The 25,575-nt window shown below is 35.5% G+C and overlaps 1 protein-coding gene across 1 annotated transcript; it reads left to right on the forward strand.

Annotated features, from left to right (window-relative positions):
* The first annotated feature begins 5,176 nt into the window (after positions 1-5,176).
* On the forward strand, positions 5,177-20,611 carry LOC134680485 (hairy/enhancer-of-split related with YRPW motif protein). The gene is made up of 3 exons (XM_063539615.1): positions 5,177-5,349; positions 7,339-7,547; positions 20,092-20,611. The coding sequence occupies exons 1-3, from the start codon at positions 5,198-5,200 to the stop codon at positions 20,607-20,609; spliced, it is 879 nt and encodes a 292-aa protein (XP_063395685.1). The 5' UTR covers positions 5,177-5,197; the 3' UTR covers positions 20,610-20,611.
* Positions 20,612-25,575: the final 4,964 nt, after the last annotated feature.

The raw sequence follows: 25,575 nt of genomic DNA on the forward strand, positions 1-25,575 counted from the left end.
TTTATTTAAACTTTATTTCACAAAAGAAAACTTATCGTACAAAAGGCGGACTTAATGCCAAAAAGCATTCTCTACCATTCGACCTTAACGCTACGTCTTACGTAGGCGAACAACGCGCGAACGCGGCGCGGCGCGGCGCGGCGAAAGCGGCCGCCGCCGCGCCGCGCCGCGCCGCGCCGCCTGACATTCGCGTGCAAATCGCGCCGCACCGCGTTCGCAACGAGATCGCTTACGTAGGACACTTCTATGGGCATCAAAGGATTGATTTCGCCGCGCCGCGCCGCGCCGCGTTCGCGCGTTGTTCGCCTACGTAAGACGTAGCGTAAGGCAAAGCAGAGAGTTTGTGGGTGGTGCTACTAATCTCTAAAGCTAATCTGAAAAACATACATAAGCAACGGCATACTTAACCGGCACAATTAACATAATATAACTACTTAATACACATAATATATATGTACCTATATATGTGACTTTATCTATGAAAAGGGACCTTATTGTCGATGGCGCTTACGCCATATAAGGCCAGATAACGATGCTCCGATATAAATACAATGCCGCGCAACGCTGTGCGGCGTATGCGCCATCGACAATAATGTCCCTTTTCATAGATAATGCCCCATATAATTTCAGTACCTACATAAACTAAATTATCTATAAACATAAACTAAACCAGCAAAGAAAGCCTTTTAGACCTAAGCTGCGTGAGACTTGTACCCTTTTTCACTAAGGGCGACAAATATTATAGTTGGAACAACAACCAATGCGATCTGCAACGTGATATATCACGCGGCATCCCATGCTGATCGTGGGGACTCGAGACACATGTATTTGACACAATACGCTTTTGTCTTAGCTCTGAACTTATGTTTTCTTAAGTACAGTCACCATCAGATATATCGGAGCGGCCAAGGTGTTCACAATATCTGAACACGCACTCTAACGCCCTGACAATAGAGGCGTGTTCAGATGATTGCGAGCACCTTGGCCGCTCCGATATATCTGATGGCGACTGTACAAAACTGGATCGTGATATGCTTTGTCTTAATTTCAAGTTCAACAGTTAGTTATAGTTTGGGCTTTTGTTTACAATTTTAGATTTGTTGTTATTATTGTGAGCAGGAATCATGTAAGTAAGTACGAGTAATACAGTATTTCCTCACTATGTTTTCCTTCACCGAAAAGCTAGTGGTAAATATCAAATGATATTTCGTACATAAGTTCCGAAAAACTCATTGGTACGAGCCAGGATTTGAACCCGCGACCTCCGGATTGAAAGTCAGACGTCATATCCACTCGGCCACCACTGCTTAAGAATGATATTACCTTAATATTTCATGCAGTGCATAAAATAGAGCTCATTACAAGTAGGTATGTAAATAAAGGTATAAAGATCATTTTGTACTATACAGGGTGATCAATCCAAATGGGTCAGTACGGAGAAGTCAGAAACTATGAGAGATAGCGAAATCTGTTCTTAGGAACCATGGATTCGATTTTAGATTTAATAATAATGACATTCAATTTTTTTTTAAATCTATAATACATAACTGGGATTCGAATCTGGTCAATATTCTTGTTGTTTGTTTGTATGGCAACTTTTAAACGATGCGTGATAGGTGGGGAGTGCTCGACCAAATATCATAGAGGGCCCCAAGACAAAACAAACTACATTAAAAAAAATCAAAATGGCCGACTTTTTTTTAATTTTTTCAAGTTTGTTTCATGCGGCCAGCCTGGGGACCCAAAATTAACATATAAAAAAAAAATAAGTTAAAAAGTTAAGTTTGAGTCGGCCATTTTGAATTTTTTATAATGCAGTTTGTTTCGTCTCGGAGCCCTCTATGAAATTTGGTTGAGCACCCCCCACCTATCACGCATCGTTTAAAAGTAGCCATACAAACAAACAACAAGAATATTGACCAGGTTCGTATCCCGATTATGTATAATAGATTAAAAAAAAAATTGAATGCCATTATTATTAAATCTAAAATCGAAGCCATGGTTCCTAAGAACAGATTTCGCTATCTCTTATAGTTTCTGACTTCTCCATACTGACCCATTTGGATTGATCACCCTGTATAGTAAGGTAAAAAGTTAAAAGAGTTTAATGAAATGACATACGGTGTAGGCAATGTAGGCTAAAACCGTCATGTCTACGACCATTGTTATTTAAAACAGTCGCCATCAGATATATCGGAGCGGCCAAGGTGTTCACAAATATCTGAACTCGCCTCTATTATCAAAGCGTTAGAGTACCTGTTCAGATATTTTTGAGCACCTTGGCCGCTCCGATATATCTGATGGCGACTGTACTTATAAATACCTAATGCTTCACTCCCCCGTGCAATTATTAGGTAGGTAAGTATCTATATTTATTTAGGTATTTATTTAGGTAGGTATCTATATTTTAGGTTGTAACTGAACGAATGATGAATGAATGGATTTCCTCGCCCTAGATAATTTAAAGAGGGCACTAACTTTTTCTTACACGTGTGCACTTGGTTTTTCCTGTACTTAGTTGGTAATTTTTTACTTACCTATCTGAAATAATGTATTTCGTACCTAAGTTATAACGATATTGAATCACTAAATATTTCACCGTATAATAAACATATTGATAGACAATTTATCACCCCACTACCCATTTTTCCATCGACCAAATTCATCCAAAATTTAAAAGGAAGTCTGAGACGTGTCCGGGCATACGGAACCCCAATTAAGGTTCCGTAGCAATCAGGTACTAAATAATAGCCAACGGAGGTCTTTAATTTTATTGGAGGTCAGTTAGGAAAAAGGGGCTAAAATCAAAACGTTTTTATGCTCATTTGATCCTTTTTTGTTTCATTTGTTGTTCAGCCGGCTCTTTTAATGGACTCTAAGACAAGTATTCATCAGAAAATTATCTGGACATTCTAAAATTCTAACTTACTTAAAGCAAGAGATTCTTGATTCTCAAATGAATTTTAACTCTTATAAATGCGTATTTTCTGTACTGAAGCTTAGAAATACAAAAACGATTTATGTAGATATTATTCTAACTATGTACCTACCATCAACCATGTTTCGGGCTTTCTAAATTCATTCTATACGTGAGTGGCTCTACGATTTTAAACGTTATACTTAAATTCTTCTTCTTTTTTCTTTAACCTACTCTCATACCAGTCTGGGGTCTCTGCTCCTAGATTTCTCTTTGCATGTTTGATAATGAATACCTATCTTAATCTTTTAAGGATTTTAATCTTAGATATGTCGGTAGCCGATCATAAGATCAGGCATATCGTGAAATTCCTAGGCATATCGTGACACGTGAAAATCTTTGACCCGTTCCCTGAGTCGACGGAGTCCCGCTACGCGGAGCTTCTATTTCTGGGCAGTTTGCCCTTCGGGCATCTGAAGCAACCTAACGAACCTATCCTCCCTATATATTGGTTTAATGTGACTATCGTCAAAACATTACACAGGAACATTACGATCTGCCTGATCTTACGATCGGCCGCCGACAGATATACGTATAACAATAAGGTAAGAATGATATAATCCTTATTAACTCAAACTAGAGTTCATGAAGTGTTAAAATCAAAATATACCACATACCTACTATAATGTATTATACCTAATATAATGTATTGTATATCTTCATAATAAACTTTAATCAAGTCCCTTTCACATCAACCTTAAACAAGGGTTCGCTATTAAAAAAGCACTCAAGGCGATTGTAACTCAACTAGCTTTTTACCCCTATTTACCATATACCGAGTTAATCCTCCCACACTCCCGTGCAACCCCATACATCCCCCATGCATTCACACCAATAACTCGGAATAAAATTGCATTTCCTAATTGCTCCTTCATTTCCCACCGTCCGTCTGACACGTGGCCATTCTATCCCCTAATACTATAAAAACAAGCCAATTTCAACTTTATGTATAGGTATTTAAAAGCTATAATTAAAGGCGGAAATGATGAGTAAAAATTTACGCATAGTTCGAACGGTATTTGATCTCTACTTGCGCTTAAAAAGTGCTTAACACTATATTTACAAAGTTCAAAATAGCGCATTTAAACGCTGAACGTAAAATTGCCAATTTTCATATTTACCAAATTACATTTTCTATCACAACAAGCTTTCTTACATTGTAATACAGTTTAAATTAATCTAGCAAAGCGGTATCGTAGCATAGTCGTTATAAAGGCGAGTGCATACGTCCGCGTGCGTTCTAAAAACCAAAGCGCACCAATTCCACAAAAAAATACTTACCGTCTTCAACCTTAAGTTGTTGGTCATAAAGTTGAAAGTATAACAAGGGTGGCGGTGGTTAAACGTTTTTTTTTAATAAATGGGCGAAGGGTGGCGGCACACGGCCGCACGCGGCGCCACACTCCGCGACGACGTCGGCGCGCGCGCACGTGTCCGATACAGACGCGCGAATAAAGAAACGTGACCTACTTGCGGAAACTTAAGTGACCTTTAGATTTTGGACGATAATTCATTTTGAGAAAATTATGATCTAGTGCAAAGTTGCAAGGAGTTAAGTGACTGAAGAATTGAAGTTTGAAAGTGTTTTGTGTTCAAAGTTTTCAAACTTAGATACATGCGAAAAGCGATATTTTACTATAAAAACTAAAAACAGTGAAAATCAGTGACTCCTAAAACTGAAGCGAATTAAACCTGTCACAAAATAATATCTGAATTTAAAATTTCAGTTAAATTAAAGTTATAATCACTTATCAACTACTACTGTGAATAAGTAGTGACTCTTAACTAAACAAAGTAACAAAAAATTACTAAAATAAATTGTCAACCACCTCTAAAAAACCAGTGACTCTTTTGACTAAGTACTAAGTGTTCCCAACCTGTCACCGAATATAGATTACCACTATCTTTAAGTGACTCAATTCACTTGTCAACCAACCAATGCCTGTTAACCAGTGACTCTTTTGACTAACTAACAAAGTGTTCCCAACCTTCAACCAACCAATGCCTGTGAAAAACCAGTGACTTGACTAAACAACGTGTTGCCAACCTGTCACCGAATATGGATTACCACTATCTTTAAGTTGTTAACCAACCAATGCCTGGTTTTTCACCAGTGACTTGACTAAGTAACAAAGTGTTCCCTACCTTCAACCAGCCAATGTCTGTCAAAAACCAGTGACTTTTTTGACTATATAAAGTGTTGCCAACCTGTCACCGAACATGGATTACCACCACCGCCACATGGAGCAGCAGCAGTGGGGCTACTGGCCGCCTGCGCCCGCGCCGGCCGCGCCGCCGGCCCCGAGGAGCAAACGCACGCATTCCGAGAGCGAAGACGATGCGTTCTCGGAGGAGAGCAGTAAAGACGCCACGTGAGTACTCGGCTTTATTTAGTTTTCTTTTTAAACTCCTGAGGGGCTACCGAGAAAACCGAAATTCGCAAATTGCGGGGATCTTTCTCTTTTACTCCAATGAAAGCGTAATTATATAGAGAAATATGCCCGCAATTTGCGAACTTCGATTTTCATGATTATAGCCCTGAGACTAAGGGCTCATTTAGACGATGCGAGAACTCGCATGCGAGTTTCACATTGCGGTTTATGATCGGTCGGTTGAATTTGGAGGTAACCAACAGTCCGTAATGTAACTAAAATCGCTCGCGAGTTCGCGCGCCGTCTAAATCAGCCCTTAATGTACATTACAATTTACAATGTACATATATATTTCATGGGCTAAATAAAGTAGCTTTTCTTTTGTTTCATTGCTTTTTAATTAAACTTACATTGCTATGTACCCTAACAGGGTTCATGTGAACACTAGCTGTAAAATGCCCTTTGTAAGACCTTATGTAACACATGATTATAAATGCAATAAATGAATTATGAATTATGAAATTAAAACAAACGAAATTCGTTCTAATTTACTTATAAACAAAGGCCCAAACTAAAAATTCAAAAACTTCATATGGTGAGTCTTATGATGTTAATAATTAGAGTCCGTCTAAACTTACTTTGCACCGACTTGTACAGAGCAGAGTGAGAGAGTGTCAGTCTCATTATAAACGTCATATTTTCATAGGAATTTGACACTAATGATGACCTCGCCACACTTTTTCGTTGCAAATGCCATGCAGAGTTAGTTTGGTTCCACTTTCCGTCTTTGTAAGGTACAGGTAATGGTATTCCATTAATGGTGCTAAAATACCTCTACAATGATTAATATAAGTACAAAAAATAGTTCTATTATAATTTTAGTGTATATAAATGTATAGTACAAAAATAAACTTGATATTTATCGAGTGTAGTCGCAAAAAATGCTAATTATTTACTATTAAGGACTAACTAACTAATACGGCTCAGCGACCCAAAGAGGGTCTTGGCCTCCGAAACGAGAGCACGCCACTTTTCCCAATGACAAGGACTAATATTTAATATTTACATATTCCTGTCCTAAAAGGCTATTTAAAAAGCATATTTACAAAGCCCATTGAAATATATTTCAATGAAATAAAAATAGTCTTTTCATTCCCGTGTATTTGAAAAGCAAATTGGTGCCTAATTCAGAATGGGAAATATTTAATAATCTACGAAATAGATTCCAATAAGAGTTCGTCGCTCCACATAAATAGAATGCTACGGCTGTAGAGAGCTACGCGGCTACGAAAACTAAGCGATTTTCTGTGTCACTTGTAGCAAAATTTACTGAAGCACGGATTTACCAAGTTGTTGATATGAACTATTTTTTATCAAGCAAAAACGTCGAAATTAACGGCAAAATGGAAATATGAATTCATTGTTAACGTAGGTACCATGTTTTCGTATTTTATAATGAAAAAAATCTAAACAGTCCAAAATAAATGGATTTCATTAAATCATTTGATGTCGATTTATTTTAACTGGGTATCTATTTAAACTATCCTTAATCATCCTCGAAAATCAATACTACTGATATTGTGACTATTATCTTAGTACATACCTACTTATAAGTTACCTAGCGCAAAAAGTAAAAAAAATCTGAAACTTTTTGTCATAATCTAGTTATGGTGTACCTATGTAAGTACAAAGTGAGCTTTTACATCCAACGCTATCCTATCACTCTAGAAAATAGACCTTGCCTATATTCACTTACTATTATCTGCTATTATGGATTTACACTTGCTATAATCTTGTTGGCACACTTTCTTTACTTTCATTTTGAAGTTGTGCCTAAACGAAATTTTCATCCAGGGTCCAAATAAATTTTTAGGTACATATTTTAATTTGTCTGGGCACTGGAGCTCTTAATCACGTTTTTCGCATGTTACCTACATAAATATGTACACATATTGTATACTTCAGTATATAATTTTTTTTCATCTTCAGTTCTCCCGGCGGTGATTCCTGTCAACTCATGACGCGCAAGCGCCGCCGAGGTGTCATCGAGAAGAAGCGACGTGACCGCATCAACACCTCCCTCACCGAGCTGAAGAGGCTGGTACCAGCAGCTTGTGAGAAACAGGGCAGCGCCAAGCTGGAGAAGGCTGAGATACTGCAGTTGACTGTGGACCATCTCAAGATGATACATGCCAAAGGTAAGGCTCTTTCATTCACCAGCACCAAAGAAAGCTCAAGAATTTTGTGAATCATGAACGCTAAATGCAGACTTAGATGCTAAAGGTAACTTCGATTCCGTTTTGTCTAAAATTCATTGAAATCATATATGAATATGACAAAGTGAAACTATGTAACCGGGTTAAATATAACGCGTATAATGAATTTTGAATACATCTGGATGTTTCGAACCCTTTATTGCTTTCGTGGTCAACGGGTCAGTCAGTCAAAATACTCATGATTTAAAATTAATTGAAAGTAATTTGTACACGTATTAGGACGGTGGATTGCTAGAGGTTATAATAATTTTCCTGATTTTCCAAAATTAGCTACGGATTAGCTTTGATTATAAGTACAAACACGAAAGTTTACCTTACGAACTTTACTTCGTTATTGTTATCTAAGTCCAATTATAAGTTCTTACGTCAACAGGTAGTTCATTTCCAACCAGTCGTAAAATGGGTCACATTTTATATTACTTCGATTTTCCATTGTGGATAAAAAGTATTACTTAGGTACTTATCTAAAAAACTCCGGAATAAACATCGTACTTCAAAAACCGCTATTCCGTCCATTAAGTCCCGAGATCTGTCATTCACTCTCCATTCATTCACTCAACAACTCATTTCCGTTTCCTCGAAATTAATAAAAGATTTAACGGTTGGCTAAAATCTTCATAAAAATCTTAAAAAAGCAAAAGTAACCGTTCCGTTATCCTGTCTATTGAAAAGAGGCCTTTTTTCTTGACTGTTACTTTTTAGATCTTCTTTTCATTGTTCGCAAAAAGTATACTCGTAAATATAATGCGAGTAACGAATATTTTACAATATCAATAAGTCGTTTTTAATTGGAGTGTACAGTCAGCAGCAGAAATTGGTAAGCAGTTTATTGTTAAGAGATCTGTATTCTTTTTTATTGGGGTGGCAATAAAGAGTATTTGTTTTGTATTGTAATTTATTGAAAAATTATGAAGTGGTAGTTCTTAAAGACTAAAAAGTGTTATTAGAGAAGAAGAGAAGAGTGGTTTACAAATACTTGAAGTAGGATTTCCAGTGTTTCAGGTAGAAAAAGGCCTATATTCATTCATTTTTGTCTTAATTATAAACTATAAATAAATAAATTGGAGTCAAAATTTTGCATCAATTATTACATGGAAATATAGTAGGTATACACCTAAGCAGGTCTCTTAAAAAAATATGTATTTTAGGCATTTTAGTAGTTTTTATCTATTAATACATTCGGTGTTAAATATTTGTCTAAAATCTTGAAACCTCGAAGATAACAGAACAATTACTTATAAATTAATTGCTCATTCTCGCTAAAACTTGACTAACTTTAGCATTCGAATTTTGTAAAGTATTCGAAACTTTCAAGGATCTTAATTTCCAAGCGCGGTGATAAAATTTGTTAACAATCTTGTGTAACTTTCAAAATCACTGTTTTGAAGCGTGATTAATACTTTTATTAGCTGTGTCATGGTTCAAGAAAACAATTATTTTAGAAATTAGGTATAGTACATACTTACCTACAAGGAACATTGATTGCAGACTGTCATTTTACGCTCTGTTTTTATTAGAATTAATGTTTCTTTTTAGTTTAGTTTTTTTATAGCGCCTATTTTTTTTATAGAAATTAGGAATTTTTTCCATTTATGTTGATACGTATAATTGATTTTTTATTTTATTGAAAAAAAAACCCATAAAAATTAACTTCTAGTTACTACAGTAGAATTCTCTTATTATGATCTCGTTTAATTCGGTCTCCTGAGTAATATGAAATTTTACACTGCTGCTAATTGTTTTCATACGATTTTTCATACCTTACGATTATTTGCGCTTTTTGGTGTACTTAGTCCTTTCAGAATCTTCTTGTTGAGCAAGTTTTTACTATTTATTTTACGAAATATAACCTAACCTACTCGACACCCAAAATTCTTCAACTACCAACCAAAGAACTACCAACGCCTAAATAGTCGTAACCGCCACTGTCATTCCTTGCACACACGTCCCTTCGTAACCGCCGCTGCGCCCGCACATCGGCAGATCGCCGCGCGGTGCGCCCGCGCAGTTCCGCGTTCCCACGGCCCGCTTCCGCATCCGACAGGTGGCAATGTTCGACCACTACCAGCGGCAAAAAGGTCGTAACAACCATCATTTTTGTACTAAAATAACACGTTTCGTATTCGTCTACTACCACAGACATAAAGGACTTTTCAACCATCCATTTTGTATAAAAATACTACGTTTCGTAGCGTAAAGTTCTAGTCGAATTCAAAAGTGAACCTGAATGTGGAGGTGATTTTTTTGGGGGTATTTTGTTAATTTTGTTATGTGTTGAGATTCGATACGGTTTGAGGATGGTCATGGTCATTGAAAACATTGTAAAGTAAAAAGGAAAATGTCACAACATATTATAATGGATTGGCATTTTTTAACGTGTCCAAATATTCCATGAATTACTGGGACATCTTCAAAAAATCTAAAAAGCCTATTTCCTTATATCATGTTAGAAAATATGATATAAGATGATATCATTAAAAACAAGATGCTACTTGACTGTGCGAAACAATTATCCTCTTCAATATTTTTACCGTTTTTCGTATCTTAATTTCAAAATTAAACACGTGAAGAGGAAAAGCCATTAGCCACTTAATTATGAAATTGCTCTTCCTTCCTGTAATGTTATTTCACTAATTTAATTTGTACAATAATGTCGGGATGTGCGGTCAGCCAGATTTTGCGGTTAGGTCGCGGTTCGGTTAACGCCCTAACATATGTCTATTGTCTTTATGGTTAAAGGGCAAGGCCTTGGCGGTTTGTTTCGGTTGAAAAAAAAAACTAGGAATATTAAAACGACCAGTCTACGGGATGCATGTTACCATGGAAGTTCACGGAAATTTCAGGAAACTTTCATAGTATATTAATGAAAACGGAAAATTTCGATTTTATTTTGGTATATTTATTATAGGTGTTTTACAATACGTGACTGTTTGAATTTCAAAATAGGTAATCTTAATTTGAAATCTTGTAATCTCTTTTTATAATTAGGTTTTTATTTTATAGGTAAGTTTCTTTTATTTTAGTCTTAATTTTAATTTCTTTGTAGTTTTAGTTTATTTTAATAAGTTATTTTATATTCAATATGTTACACATAGATAGTTTCTTTAATTTGATCATGGTTGCTAACAAATATTGTCAGTAGGTAAATTGGCTCAGTAAGTAGTCTTATTTAGTATGTAATTAGGAATTACAAGTAACCTTAAATATCAATGATCAAAGAAAATGAAAATTAGAGGACAAAATATCACCGGGGAATAATTTTACTACGACAGTTCAAGGTAACTTTGTGGGGTGAAATCCATTTTGTTCGTAATTGCTTGTAAAATTACTCGACGAAAACCAGAGGCAATTTTTTTCTATGTTCTTGCTTCAAAACAGCACACCCAACAATATAAGTGCTCATTATTAACTTTTGTGAGTAAAAAGTTTTGGGAATTTTATTAAAATATAAATACATTATTACTTTGAGTACATTGGTTGTTTAATTTAGACGTGATAGAATAGAATAGAATAGAATAGAAATAATTTTATTCGTGAGCACAAACACAAAATAAAAACTTATACTGAACAGAGAAAACATAAAAAAGAGAGAGTGCCACGAAATGGTCTCACCTCAGCATGTTGCTGGCGACTTCCAGCGCTGATCTTCCGATAAGACCATCCGGTGAAACAATCACGACAGGTAACATGAATAACAAGAAAATTATTAATATACATAAAGAATAACAACAAAATTAATATATACAAAAAACAAATATAGTAATAAGAATACACAAGACAAAGATAGTAACATTAGAAGAGATTAGTACATTACAATAAATTATTATGTATGGTATACTATACTACACATATCCCACATAAGGATAATAGTCACCCTTTTCTGAGATACCACAAAGATGTGGGGCTTGGTTTCAAGACGCCCCGAGAGGCCATCGAGGGAACCTACATTGACAAGAAAGGTCTTTTCAAAGTATTAAGAATACTTCATAATCTCATTTCCATATGTGAGCTAACTTGGGACACGAATACTAATAGTCATATGCCTTATGGGAATATAGTTCAGAGCCGGAAACCGCTACCAACTTTTAATATGTTGTTGGGCATGGCATTGGGTCTCCAAAACTGCTGGGAGACAGCGGCGCCGGCCATCTACTTCAGCGGAATGACGTCATCAAAATGACTCCCGTTTCATTGCGAATATTGCATATTGTACCCAAACTATGCATGGCACATAATTGTGTGGGGTATTGAATGAAAGCCAGTTAAATATGCTATATTTCATTTATACAGTGTGTACCAAAATATTCAGCCATTTAAGAGCCATTTGCAAAAGAATCAAAATGATGTAAAAAAATATTTAATTATTTGGGTTTTACAACCAAACCAAAAGTCGGACGTTAAAGCAATGTACTACAAAATTAAAGTAGATGGCCGGCGCCGCCGTCTCCCGGCAGTTTTGGAAATCCAATGCCATGCCCAACAACATACTAAAAGTTGGTAGCGGTTTCCGGCTCTGAACTATCTCTGCGACCGTTTCCCATAAGGCATGGCACTATAAAGTGATGTTCTTAATAAAGTTTTTTAAGCTCATTGAAAACCCTTTATTACTGTAAAATTTCGATATCATACCGAGCCTCTTAAGGTATAGTGCGACATATAAAATTGTAGAAATTAAATAAATTTGAACTAAAAAAATCCATACTAAATTGTTGCCATTTTTAAGCATTTGTACGTCAAAAATGTGACAACGAAGTTGGGAAGTGGCGCCCTCAATCATTTTCTACAATTTATTGGCGGACTAGTTATAATAATAAACTTCACTTTAGTATTCGTGCCCCGAATCCAAAATCAAAATAACCATCAGTAATCAAAGTATTGTACCCTAAAATATGGATTTACATCCACCAAATCAATCATCCTTATCCATTTCAAAAACACCCGACCACAAACTTCTTGCTTACCCATAGAAAAAATGCCCACATATGGTCACACTTCCTGGTTTTTTCTACTTTTTCTACCGCCAGGTGCCTACCTGGGGACCCTGGGGTCTATTAAAGGGCCATCGCGGTCAACAATGGGTTCATTAAAGCAGCAAACACTATTCAAAGGCGTTTAAAGTTACATTTTGAGGTTATAGCATTTAGGTTTATAATTTTTTTGTCGTGTGAAACTGGGAACTTGCGGCGAGTAGTCAAGAAATAATAGATTATTTTACCAATTATAATTTCAAAGGCAAGTTTTTTTTACTTGATTTTTTTAGGTAATGCAAAACTTTGCACCTTATGTTCATTATTTATGTCGATGTAAACTTTGCTGACTAAATCTCCTCGTATCAATAAACCGTTTAAACTACAGGACCTACAGTGGGACATGAAAGAGCAAAAAATTAATGGACACATTAATTAACCAGTAAACATGGCAACAATTTTGTATGGAACTTGTTTACTTGCTTAAATACGCAGGATATTGAGTCCCGTTTTAGTTTTATAATGTCAAAAATCCTAAAAGTTTAACTCATTATCAAACTTTACCCCCATCAAATGTATTGTAAACTGCCTTATCATTATCACTCACTCGCCCAAATTTCAATATGTAATTGACTATAATAACCCCCTGACCATATTGCAGTTATCTTCGTTATCACAGTCCGGGGTCGAACCTACGTCCGTGGGAACGACCCTCCCCACCCTGTCCCAGCGGGGATGATAGCCCTTGCGAATTGGTTGTATGGGAAACTCGGATTACGGAGGGATTTCACTTGTAAGCTAGTTTTGTTTATGAGAAGTAGATTTAATAATAATGCTATTTTGCATAAAGTCCTCTAAAACAATGGTGTCATTTTGTATACTTTGTTCGTAAAAACACTATACTTATACGACTATTTGAGCCATATTATTTTGACCTATTGTTGATTTAAATAATTATACTACTTAAATGTTGTCAGAAAACGCACAGCATCAATTTTATAAAATAAACGGGCTATAAGTTTGGTGTATAAGAATGGGACTGAAAGTTTTTTTACAAGAATGATAATGATAATAGAAATGTTTAATTGCATTGCTTTTAGCGTTTCTTATAAAAAAAACTTTTATGAAACCTTAAATAGAATTACTTTAGTTAGCAATGTCCCAATTCCATTTTTTATTTTACCCTAGTAACATGATTACGTAACCCAATTACCCAGCCCAAAGGAAAACCCAGTGGATCTAAAAGGTAGGTACCATTTCTGTGTGTGAATATATAACTTAGTCTCAATTAGAATTATTAGAAAACTAATTATGCCGTAGATATACAGAAAATACAATGTATGTCAAATTACAGATGTCTAAAGATATGAATGGAACCTTATTTTATTAGCCTCGAAAGTATTAATAGAAACTAATATAGGTAATAAATGGGACCAAATTCCTGTTCGAAGAATGTGATAAAAGAATGCCTTATTGAATGTTCATTCATACTCTTCAAAGAGTATGATAAAAATGTTACTATCCCTTTCGGCTATCGCTTTTATTCGAAATAATTGAATCAAAGCTTTTTCTATCACCCTTTTTGGCTTTTTAATCTTTTTATTAATGTAATAAAACTGTAACTGATGTTTTCTTTATTTGCAATGTTAAAAGATAGACGTTGAAATATTTGATAATGTTTCAAAATGGTGAATTAATTTAATTAATTCTTCAAAGAATATGTAAACAGAAAGTATGTGGTTGAGAAAATTGAATTAGGTCTAAAATGGTAATAAACTTTAGGGCAAAGCCTAAATAAACTTAATCATTACTGCAACAGTATTACAGTCCGACATTACTGCTGGATTGCTGCCGCAAATGTCAAAAATTGGGCAGCGACATCGATTTTGACATTTGTGACAGTAATGTTTTAATGTTTATTTGGGCACAAACGGTACATGTTTCTTAACTAGTGTCGATACATAATTCATAAACCAATACATTTGCCATCACTTATTACTATTAGCTCATTTAAAAAAAATACAGGATAACTAAACTTAAAAATTTATAACAGTCGAATGAAGGAATATCGCACAGCGTATGTCGGTATCATCTTGGGTCGTCCCATTTGTTTTTCGTCAAGTTCATATTCTGCTTCCGTCACTCATTCTACATTGAAAGCCACCGACGATTTTGACGAATGTAGAATGGGTGACGAAAGCAGAATATGACTAATTTAAGAACTTGACGAAAAACGAATGGGACGACCCAAGACGATACCCGTATGTCGCATTATAAAAACAAAGCTTAAACCAAACGAGATTCACTCATCTTTGGACCATAACTTTGACACGGGTAACACACCTACTGTTAATAGCACTTAGGCATACTGACTAACATGTAGATCGAAGGGCCCTTAACCGCAAAGAGGGTAGAGCCCTAAAGGAAACGTCCAATCTCGACGTAGCCGTACTAACCGTGCCCTGTGGCGAGGCGAGGCCCTTTTGCCCCTCATCAAGGGGCCTGTATTACACGTCAAAATTATAGGTACCTTCTTCTTGAAATTAAATGAGAAATGAAAATTTAAATATACTCTGTACGGATATGATGGTCGTGCTTGTCTACGTGATAGCGTGATAAAACGGTATCCGTCACTTTCAATCGCGCTCTGTTAAAAAGTGACAGATATTTTGTCACGTGTATAAAGCCATACATAATGGGCCTGCTGGTCTAATCTCAGCGTTTATCCCTCTATGTTGCATCCTCAGCGCGTCTGATGAAAAATAATCCGTACTATTACATAATATCACTCACATTAATGCTAAAATAAGCCTATCTATATGTTACCTTTAAACAGCTAAACGACTATTACTGATTAAAAAAAAATGTCACGAAGAAAGTTTAAGCCTCAAAGATAGGCAAAATTAAATACAGTAGAATCCGGTTAGTACGACTTCGCTTATAACAACCAACCGCTTATAGCGACGTAAGTATAGGCACTTGTTTGGTTTTAGTACAAACTACTATGAACGAACAACCGTTTATTACGACACCGCTTATAACAACCGACCGCTTTTAACGACGGAAATTGACACAAAATCCGTCCGTCAAGTCCGGTTACAGCGACGAGCGACGTAGTTTTTACAAATAAATTCTTGGTAAGAAGCTTACTCCCTCCCGCTCACCCAACTCCCCCTTTTGCCTATACGGAGGAAGATGAAATAGTCACGTGACTTTTCGTAAACTTGCTCTTCTTACTTTCGTAAACTAAATAAAACCAAATTCCCATTATTCGTTTGAGCTTAAACTTCACATTAGTACATAATTATGTAAGTTGGGTATCAATGCAATATTTGGTAGTAGGTACCTTCGACCTTATCTGATGATGGACACAGGAGGTGGCCATAGAAACTGTGTGATAAAACAACGTCATCTTGATTAGATCTCCAAGCATTACGTCTTTTTATTTTACGGGATTCGAGTAATTTGCGGATGACGAGTGAGTACGCGTATATTGAAAAGTGGCTTCTTCTAAACACACAAGTCTCTCCATTTTGACACCTTCGTAATACTAACGTAAAAAAATATTTTAAAAGAAATGTTTTCTTTTTTTCTTTAATTGTCGCATAAGTATTAATAAATACAAAATTATGTAATTATTTTGATTGAAAAAATATATTAAAATTGGCAGTTTGTTTTGTACGACGTCCGGATAGTACGACGTAATATCAGCGGTCCCTTGGGTGTCGTTATAACCGGACTCTACTGTACCTAACAACATTATACTCTTGAAGGTTAAAAACTTTTAGCTATACATAAGAACAGTAAGCTGGCGGCGTAGCACGGTCGTGTTTTTATCCCTTGTCACGTTTTATCACGTTGTAAGGATGCCTATCACGTTTTAACAAGTATGTAAGTGCGAAAGGGATGCGCATAGTGATAGTCGATAAAAATGGAACCGTGCTGCGCCCGCTGCACAGATAACATATATCCTCCTACAAACAAGTTTACATATATGCAGGGGCAGTTATCTCTGCAGCTTAATTTATTTTCTAAAAATAGATAACTAATAGTAAAAACTCGTACAATTTTACGCAGCGTAATAATTATAACATAACTATTCCATTTTACCCCTTACCACCCTTTTCCTCAAGTAAAAACTACTAATCTACATCCACATTAAACGATCACGCGTCAATTCCACACAATGACAAGCGGAAATTGTGCCAGCCCTAGTTTCATGTCCTTGTTACTTCGGAATAAGGTCGAGTTTGGTACGGAAAATATTCTAATGCAAGGGTTGTCACACCTGCGCGCCAAAAAACAAACAATATTAAGGAAGGAAGAGGCGAACAAAGACTAAGAACCCTGGAATTTGGGGATACAATAAAAAAGTTTATAATCAAATGAAGAAATATCTATTGTCATTATTTGAATCGACCTGAGATTTGAAACGAAATGTAGCCTATTAAAATATTATCATTATTCAAAAGCATGTGGTTATTAATCGCATTTATTTTAATAGCCTACAACTACATTAGCAATGTGCCAAAGAAATAAAAATAAAAACTCAAAGTTCCCATGAAATCTTCTATTTTTTAGTTTATTGCCAAATTTTCTTACAGTTACTTTAGTTTGGATATTCCAAAAATTCACAAACTTTTCGGACTTTTTAAAAAGTGTTCTGCAACTTGCATAATACTAGGCTACATCAATACATATATATTTCTCAAACTATTTGGTTATTACCATTTATATATTTTTAAACGTTTATTTTTAATATTTTCTGTCCTTAAAATATGGCTTACAGTTTAATAAAGTCTCATAAAAAAGACTTAAACCCAACGAATGTTCGCGAAAAGAAAAGTAGCCATGAATAAAAACCTCACCTAATTGAGTTGTTGTTCTGTCATAATTAATTACAAAACTTGTCAGACATGTCCTTTCAGACCTACTTGAATTCAAGGGTATCTTTTTATGCCACTTAGCAGTTTAATTTAAATGTAATCTGGGATCATTTTATTTGACTACAAAAGGAATTAGTGTCAGTCCATAATACAACAATTTAAAATGGGATTACTTTGTGAACTTTACAGGGCTTTCTCTGCAGGTCCGAGTCAAAGTGACTGTTATTTTATCTATTTATACACCCTAATAAAAGTACTATAAAAGATTCCCTGGACTTAGTTTACGTAGATTGTTTTTGTAACTCTTGTTCAATATTGGTTTGAGATACTTATTATAATTTCTAATTTGTAAAATTTTCTCTGTCTCATCATAAAGGTTGATTGTTTTTGTTACTCTTGTTCTATATTGGTTTGAGATACTTATTATAATTTCTAATTTGTAAAATTTTCTCTGTCTCATCATATAGGTTGATTGTTTTTGTTACTCTTGTTCTATATTGGTTTGAGATACTTATTATAATTTCTAATTTGTAAAATTTTCTCTGTCTCATCATATAGGTTGATTGTTTTTGTTACTCTTGTTCAATATTGGTTTGAGATACTTATTATAATTTCTAATTTGTAAAATTTTCTCTGTCTCATCATAGGTTAAACTTGCTAGCTATTTCTTAACAAGTACTTTAGCGTCTAAACGGATTTATCTTTGATATCACAATGTCCTATGGCGACATTGTAAATATACCTTGAAATGTAAAGCTCGAAACGTTTTGCAAAAACAGTATGGACCAGCGGGATCTGAATTTTGTAGACTATAGATATACAGGGTGATTCAGGAGACGTGAGCAGGACTAAGACTGCGCATTTTGTAAATTATAAGCAACTGTTTCGTATCAGTATTAGTGAGATTAACGTTAATTTTCTACTCGTGTTGAAAAAAAAAATTAATACATTTATTTACGACATGCATGGTCACCCTAAAATTAGAATACTAAACTACCGATATCCTGTGTCAAATTGAATGCCATCACTGTCATCACGGTCTGGTTACTTTTGAAAACTCGTATCTCACTCAAGTTTGACAGTTTATTTTCTTCGTAATCAAAATGCTGTCATTACGGTTAAAGAGGTTTTATGTTTATTAATTAGGTCTTGTAGGGTAACCATGATTGTAGACAGTTAAATTTGCCCTCACCAAAAAGTTAAAAATAGGAAAAATTGTCGTTGTTTCACCTAAATACGATGGTGATCGATTAATTAATTATCAGTTACTGAGTGTGCAGGATTAGTCCTGCTCACGTCTCATGAATCACCCTGTATAGGTACCTAATGTAAATTTCTGCAGGCTATTAAAGTAGCTGCCATACGCGCCACGTCCCCGATAAAATAGATCTTTTTATGGAATACCCCTAACCTCACCCTGGCCCGGTGGCCCACTGCCCCGACCAGCACACATGACCCCCCGATCATCAATGAACCTGTTTTTACGCATACCAACTCCCATTGATCGGAAGGGGACCAGAGCCCATCTTACCTTGGACATCCGTACGGAAGACGCCCGGAAACGGGAGGGTTCCCGTTACACTTCTACCCTCTCTTTTTAATCTTTAGATTTTTATATTCTTGTCCTTTTCTAGAACTTGTTGCGTAAGGGTTGAATGAGATCTTGAATTTGGTTTTTGTTCGTTTTCTTTTGATACGCAAATTCTGGTAACATCTGGAAGGGAATCTTGTTAGTAGTACAGTGAAGTGTGTAAAAACTGTCTCCCTTAAAACGATCTTCGTTTTAATAGCCACGAGCTAGTAGAGTATCAAATGAATGAATGAATAAAAAAATTAATGAACATTTTTATTTCAGGCAACCAAACACTACTACCTACCTTAAAACTAGCATACATATTATAAAAAAATATTTTAACACTAAACACTATTAACAAATCACATCACCTATTGTTGCGATGCATTACGCAACCCCGCAGTGTCTGGGAGCCGGCCGCGATACCGCCGAAACTTGACACCCTTCGCCAAAACTCCTCCTTGGTGAAGGTTGCTAGATGTTCAGTCGACTATGCAAATGCACTAGCTTGCACTCTTTATATAATTTTAAATTAATTTGGAATAAATTTGATTTAGGGAGGTAAATATTTCCCTATTCAGTGAAGATTTTTTATTCCTACATTTGTCAACCAATTAAACTTCGTGACCGTGATCAGAATACTGATAAAAAAAGTAAAAACAACAATAATTTCGACGAAAAGTATCGATCGACTGTTATTACCTTGAATTTAGTATTTGTGCAGCCATTTAGCACCTATGTAGAAAATGATAATTACTTAGCTATGCACATAATTTATATTTTTTCTTGTAACGGTCTTTGTAAACAAGCACTTAACTATAAAAAGTAACGACTACTGTCTGGCTCACCCAAGCATGTCTCTTATATTAGCCTCTCCAAACGCCACCGATAAATGCATGCGATTTGCAATACGTTGCGGCATTTGGTCGATAGATTGAATACATTTCTCCTACTTAGCCAGCAATTGTTGCTACGTTTCTAAAAGCCTTTAGTAGAACTGGTACACGTAACATAACTAACTCTCCTCTTCTTTGTTACAGGTCTCGACACGTTCGCGTACGACCCCCAGCGCTACGCCATGGATTACCACAGCATAGGTTTTAGAGAGTGCGCCGCCGAAGTCGCACGCTATCTCGTCAGCTGCGAAGGCCTTGACATCCAAGACCCTTTGCGATTACGCCTCATGAGCCATCTACAGTGCTTCGCGGCGCAAAGGGAGCTGGCAGCTAAATCCACCAACTGGGGATATCCTCAGTACCCCACACCAGTACATCCTCAACCTCAAACTCAGCATGGTTATGAGCTAAGACCAGAAGCAACAACCTCAACTGCGACGACAACTGTTGCTGCACCCATGGCTGTAGCAGCACCGTTATCCGCCCCTCCATCTTACCCCCACTACCCCGCTCCACCAGCACCTCCAGCGCCCCCTGGCCCGCACCCCGCACCTCCTGTACCTCATTATCCTACTCCGTATCCTCACCAGCCTACGCATAACCAGTATTCGCAGAACAGCTCGAAACCTTATAGACCTTGGGGTGCGGAGTTAGCTTATTAGATTGTGGACCTATTATCGCCACTTACGCCGTCCCACTAACCCGGGGTTAACCAGTTAAACTGTTAACCCAGTGTCAAATTGTTAACCATGGTAACTCCAGGTTTAACCGGTTACCCTGGGGTAGGGAATGGTGCAAGTGGCCGTTACTGATTAAGTAGACTCCATATTGGAGTTGATGAACTATAGTCATATACTTACTTATATCGTTCAAAAATGTAGTCCAAGAGGTACTTAAATGTAAAGTAAACATTAATTTGTTTGCTGACAGCCTTTTCAATACTTGATAGGTACCTAAAATTATTTTAGCAAGAAATATTTAAGGTAACTATTTGGGGCATCACTCTATAGCTATACTGTCGCATATTTTACACATGTTATAATGGAGTCTACGGCGACCATTTAATATCATTAAATATTGGGGGCATGTTAAACATTGGGATATTTATGCTCAATATATTTAAAAAAATCATCAAACGTCTGCCTTGTCATTTATTAATAGGGTAATAAAGGTAATTTAATCATAAATTTTCGGTAGAAAACAAGTCAAACTAGTACTTATTTAAAATTATCGATCGATATAGGGAATAATAATTTAGGTACCTACATGTTACTCTTTATGAAAATGACCAATCCTATAAGGTCCCGTTTTTGTACTCACAAATTGAACGCAATATTTTTATGTCATCTAATTGGAGTCTTATTGTCTAGTTTAAGCCCTCAAAAGACTATGATTGTAGTATTTATCAGTCTTCTTTATTTTATAGGGCCAATTAGAATAACAAGCAGTCTTATTAGGACAATATGTAACACACCCACATATTTTATTCAGTTCTATAAGGTACCTAAATCAGACTTTTATTGATGATATGATGATACTTAGAAATGTCTTTAATATTTCTTTAAATACTAATAAAATAAACTTGAAATGTATTCATATGAAATTCAATAGTCTTACCTTTAGAACTACGTTTTCTGAAAAAAAGAGAATTTAATATGATCATATCCGGAACAAATTCCTACAGATCAAACTGCTGGGAACTGCACGCCGACGTTGCAGTTGGCATGCAGTCGTCGTGCAGTTGGGTTGTAGTCCGTCTGTATCGGCCCTAAGAGTTGTTGGCGATCTCAGAGTTTTATAAAATATGTTTGAAAACTGTACGTACTGTTTGTAAAGATAGTATGGAGATATATGATAGGTTGTGTGATAGCAATATAGTATATCATAGATTTAAGAAGTCACTAGCATATTGGGACCAAATGAAAAGCTTTAATTTTCAATAATACGATTACTGCTTTTATTATGTGCTTTTACTGCTTAAGTATTGTGCACAAAAAAGTTAAAAAGAAAAAGGGCAGAAAGGAAAAAAAACTACTTTAAATAGAAAAATATCTTCGTAAATATAATAATAATACCTAAAAGCGGTTGTGAAAAAAGCTATTATTATTATGTAGTGTGATTTGATTTGTATATATCGGTTTGACGTACATTGGGTATGTCTGATGTAAATTTTACTTGTAAATAAACAGAATTAAATTATTTTGACAATTTATTTTATCTTTCATTGTAGATACTCGTACTCCCAATTCTCGCATTTCAATATTTATGTACTTATATAGGTATATAAGTAGAACTAGCATATAGTCTCACCTAACGACAAATCACAAATGGAAAAATACCACAAAAGAGCCATTTTGGTTTTGTATACCTAAATGTATAGAAACTTGTCAACTGGAAGAATGTATAGAAACTTTGGGACAATTTCGAATCGAAAGAGCTCGTGATAGAAACAACGCGATAAAATAATTAAATAAAAGTGTTGAGAATTTGAATAAAATGACCCATAAATATTTTCTATTACATTCATAATAATCGAAGGGAAATAATGTATTATTTTTAAATTCAAAGTTCAACAAAATGAGGTAATTGCCAAATGATGCTGATGATGATGATTGAGGAGGAGGAGGGATTTCAGCTAACAGTTCCATAGTCCTGTGGAACTAGCGACTACATACTTAATTTACGCCTTTATTCCAATTACATAAAGTTCAATAAAATTCCAACATCACCGTATTTAACGGTCAAACTCACTAATTAACCCCCATATATAATCGCACCATCTATCGCACCGTAATGACGTATTGAACTCCAAGAGATATACATTCATAAACCCTTTTATAACCTATACAATTTCTCGCATTAAAAAGCTTATTTCCTCTTTTATTCCACATCTAAATTCGACTATAAACCTTAAACAATAGAGTTCAATTTCAATCGGCACCACAGAAAGGTACTTTTTAAAAGTAACATAAATTAGTATTACTGGCCAGTAACAACGACTTTGCCATTTGCTTTGCCGGTTCATAGTAGATAGCCATCGCACAGGTGCGCACTATAAAACAACCCCAGATGTTCGCGGGACAGTAATGTTTGAAACAGCATAAGTAACTAATTGGAATTTAAAATTAGAACAGCATAAGCGACTTGTGCCTGCAAGGAACAGGTAGGACAATGTGAAATGTGGTGTCATCCGAAAAAGAATTACTTGATCGGTGTGGGGTGCACAAAGTTAACTACAGGCACTTATATATGTATATACAATATATATGATACGTACATAATAACAACCCTAGATGTGTGCGCCAGTAATGTTTGAAACAGCTTAAGCAACTTGTAATAGGTAAGCATTGTTGTAATGTCGGAAACTTACTAAAATTGCGAAATTTACACACTCGAATTTTTGTATGAGAATTGAAGTTTACCAAATGAAAACTTCCATTGATTTCTGTGAAATTTGCGAAAAATTTTCGAATTTTTTTGGAAGCTTTCGCAACTTGCAATGAGGGAAGGAAGATTTTCGGAAGGAATAAAGCACAATGGCGTGTACTCCGTACAAGAGAAATAATATATTAAAAAATTATAAAGCCATGCTTTATAAACTAAGCAAATATATAAGACAAAGTCCGACCACGGTAAGTTTTCATGCTAAGTATTAAATATGGGGTTATGTAGGTACTAATTTTGTCGAAAAAAATTACTAGAGATGTGCAGGTTGCAAAAGGGCTAAAAATATTATGAATATTTCAGGAAAAATTTACAAAAAAAAGATGATTTTCGTTTCTGAAATCAAAAATTACTATTCCCATACCATATTACGACAAATTTTGGAAAAATTTTCACTACCTATTATACACATTTCTTATAGGATAACTCGGAAGACAATAAATTAATGTGCCCAAACAATAACGAAACATAACGTTCATTTCAAATTGTTTTAATTAAGTATCTTGTTAAATAAACCAGGTAAAAATCCAAGAATTTTCCTTGTTAATAAGTCTACGAAAATAATTCTAATTGGTTATTAAAGCGTTTATAAGAAAATTTTCGATATAACACATTTTTTCCTACTGACCTATAAAAGACTATGATTTTTAATGTACATTTTTCTTTACCAAGACATTTTAAATAGGTACGTACGGTGACTTTGGCGACTAATAATGAAAAAAAAAGACATTTCATTAAAACCAATAAACGTGTCCAAATTCCGATTGGTTATTAAGTCTGTATAAGAAAAAAACAAAATTAACACTTACAAAAATATGTAGTATAATTTAGAAATGAGGATTTTCTATACTTAAATTTATTATACGTCACATTGGCATTGGCAATAAAACCAATATCCAACTTACGTCATTACTGCATACGGCATTTTACCGCAATTCTAGGGGTCGAGTATGGGATATCGCCACCCCTACGTTTCCCACGCTACCCGTCCCTTTCCCTCGCATGCGCCGGCGCAACTGTCTCGCTCTCCACTTCCGTAGGAAGGTGCCGACGGTAGCATACAAGTTTGCCAAGAATCTCAAACTTGTGTTATTCGAATTTGGATCTTAATGTGTTGGAATAAAGTCGTTATTTAAATGGATAATTTTGATACGAATCGGCAAAGTCGAACTTTTTAATATGGGAAGCGTGTGCGCAGGGTGCAAGTTTTTTGCGTGAGCGTGTGTGCAACGTGTGTGTGTATTGGAATGTGTGCGTTTGACTTTATAATGGGGTTTTATTGGATTTATTGACCTTTTATTTGCGTTTTAATTGACGTTAAAACAAGACAAGGAGGGGTGATAGTGACGCTGAATTCTCTCTACGGCCTGATTCGAACTTAAAGATACTAACATCAAAAATTTGCCAAAGATACGATATGGATCGGATATCCGATTCTTGGCGCCAGTTGCACCATCCCACTAACCAGGGGTTAACCGGTTAAATCTGAAGTTACCACGGATACCCGTACAATTTGACACTCGGGTTAACGGTTTAACGGGTTAACCCCGGATTAGCGGAATGGTGCAAGTGCCGCTTAGATAAGTAATAGAGATATAGCAAACATGTATTTAAGAACCTGACAACATGTTTGAAATATTATTATGCGTTTTCTGCGAAAAGATAATTATCTTTGGACAATCACTAATGACTAGCTATTACCAACTAAGTATTACAAATAGGATGAGAGTATGATAAAACGTGTTTGGTATTAGATAAGTAATAACTATTTAACTCCCGACTCAAAAATATAGTTAAACCTTAAGTTTTACATGTGTGTATTCTGTAGGTATGTATGTCTGTATGTAGCAGTGGCGGTGCGTCCATAAAAGCCAATTACCACCGGCTTGCCTGTTTTTGGACGTTTGAGCAGAATTGTAAAGGAAATATGTAAGCCAAATTAGCCCCGGCTTGCCTATGGATATGTTTGTCGCGCCGCCACTGGTCTGTTATGATTATGTATTATAGAGGTATTACTAAGTAACAGTAAGTATTAAAAAAAAATAGTACTGGTATTTAATTATTTAAAAAACCAATATACATACAATATTATACAAAACAGCAAGCTTAAACACTAATACACATTTTCACCACAACAAAAATATAATCCTCATAATAACAAATATGTTTAGCGCAAATCCACCA

The sequence above is a fragment of the Cydia fagiglandana genome, chromosome 3, assembly GCF_963556715.1.
Source record: "Cydia fagiglandana chromosome 3, ilCydFagi1.1, whole genome shotgun sequence".
Taxonomy (NCBI): domain Eukaryota; kingdom Metazoa; phylum Arthropoda; class Insecta; order Lepidoptera; family Tortricidae; genus Cydia; species Cydia fagiglandana.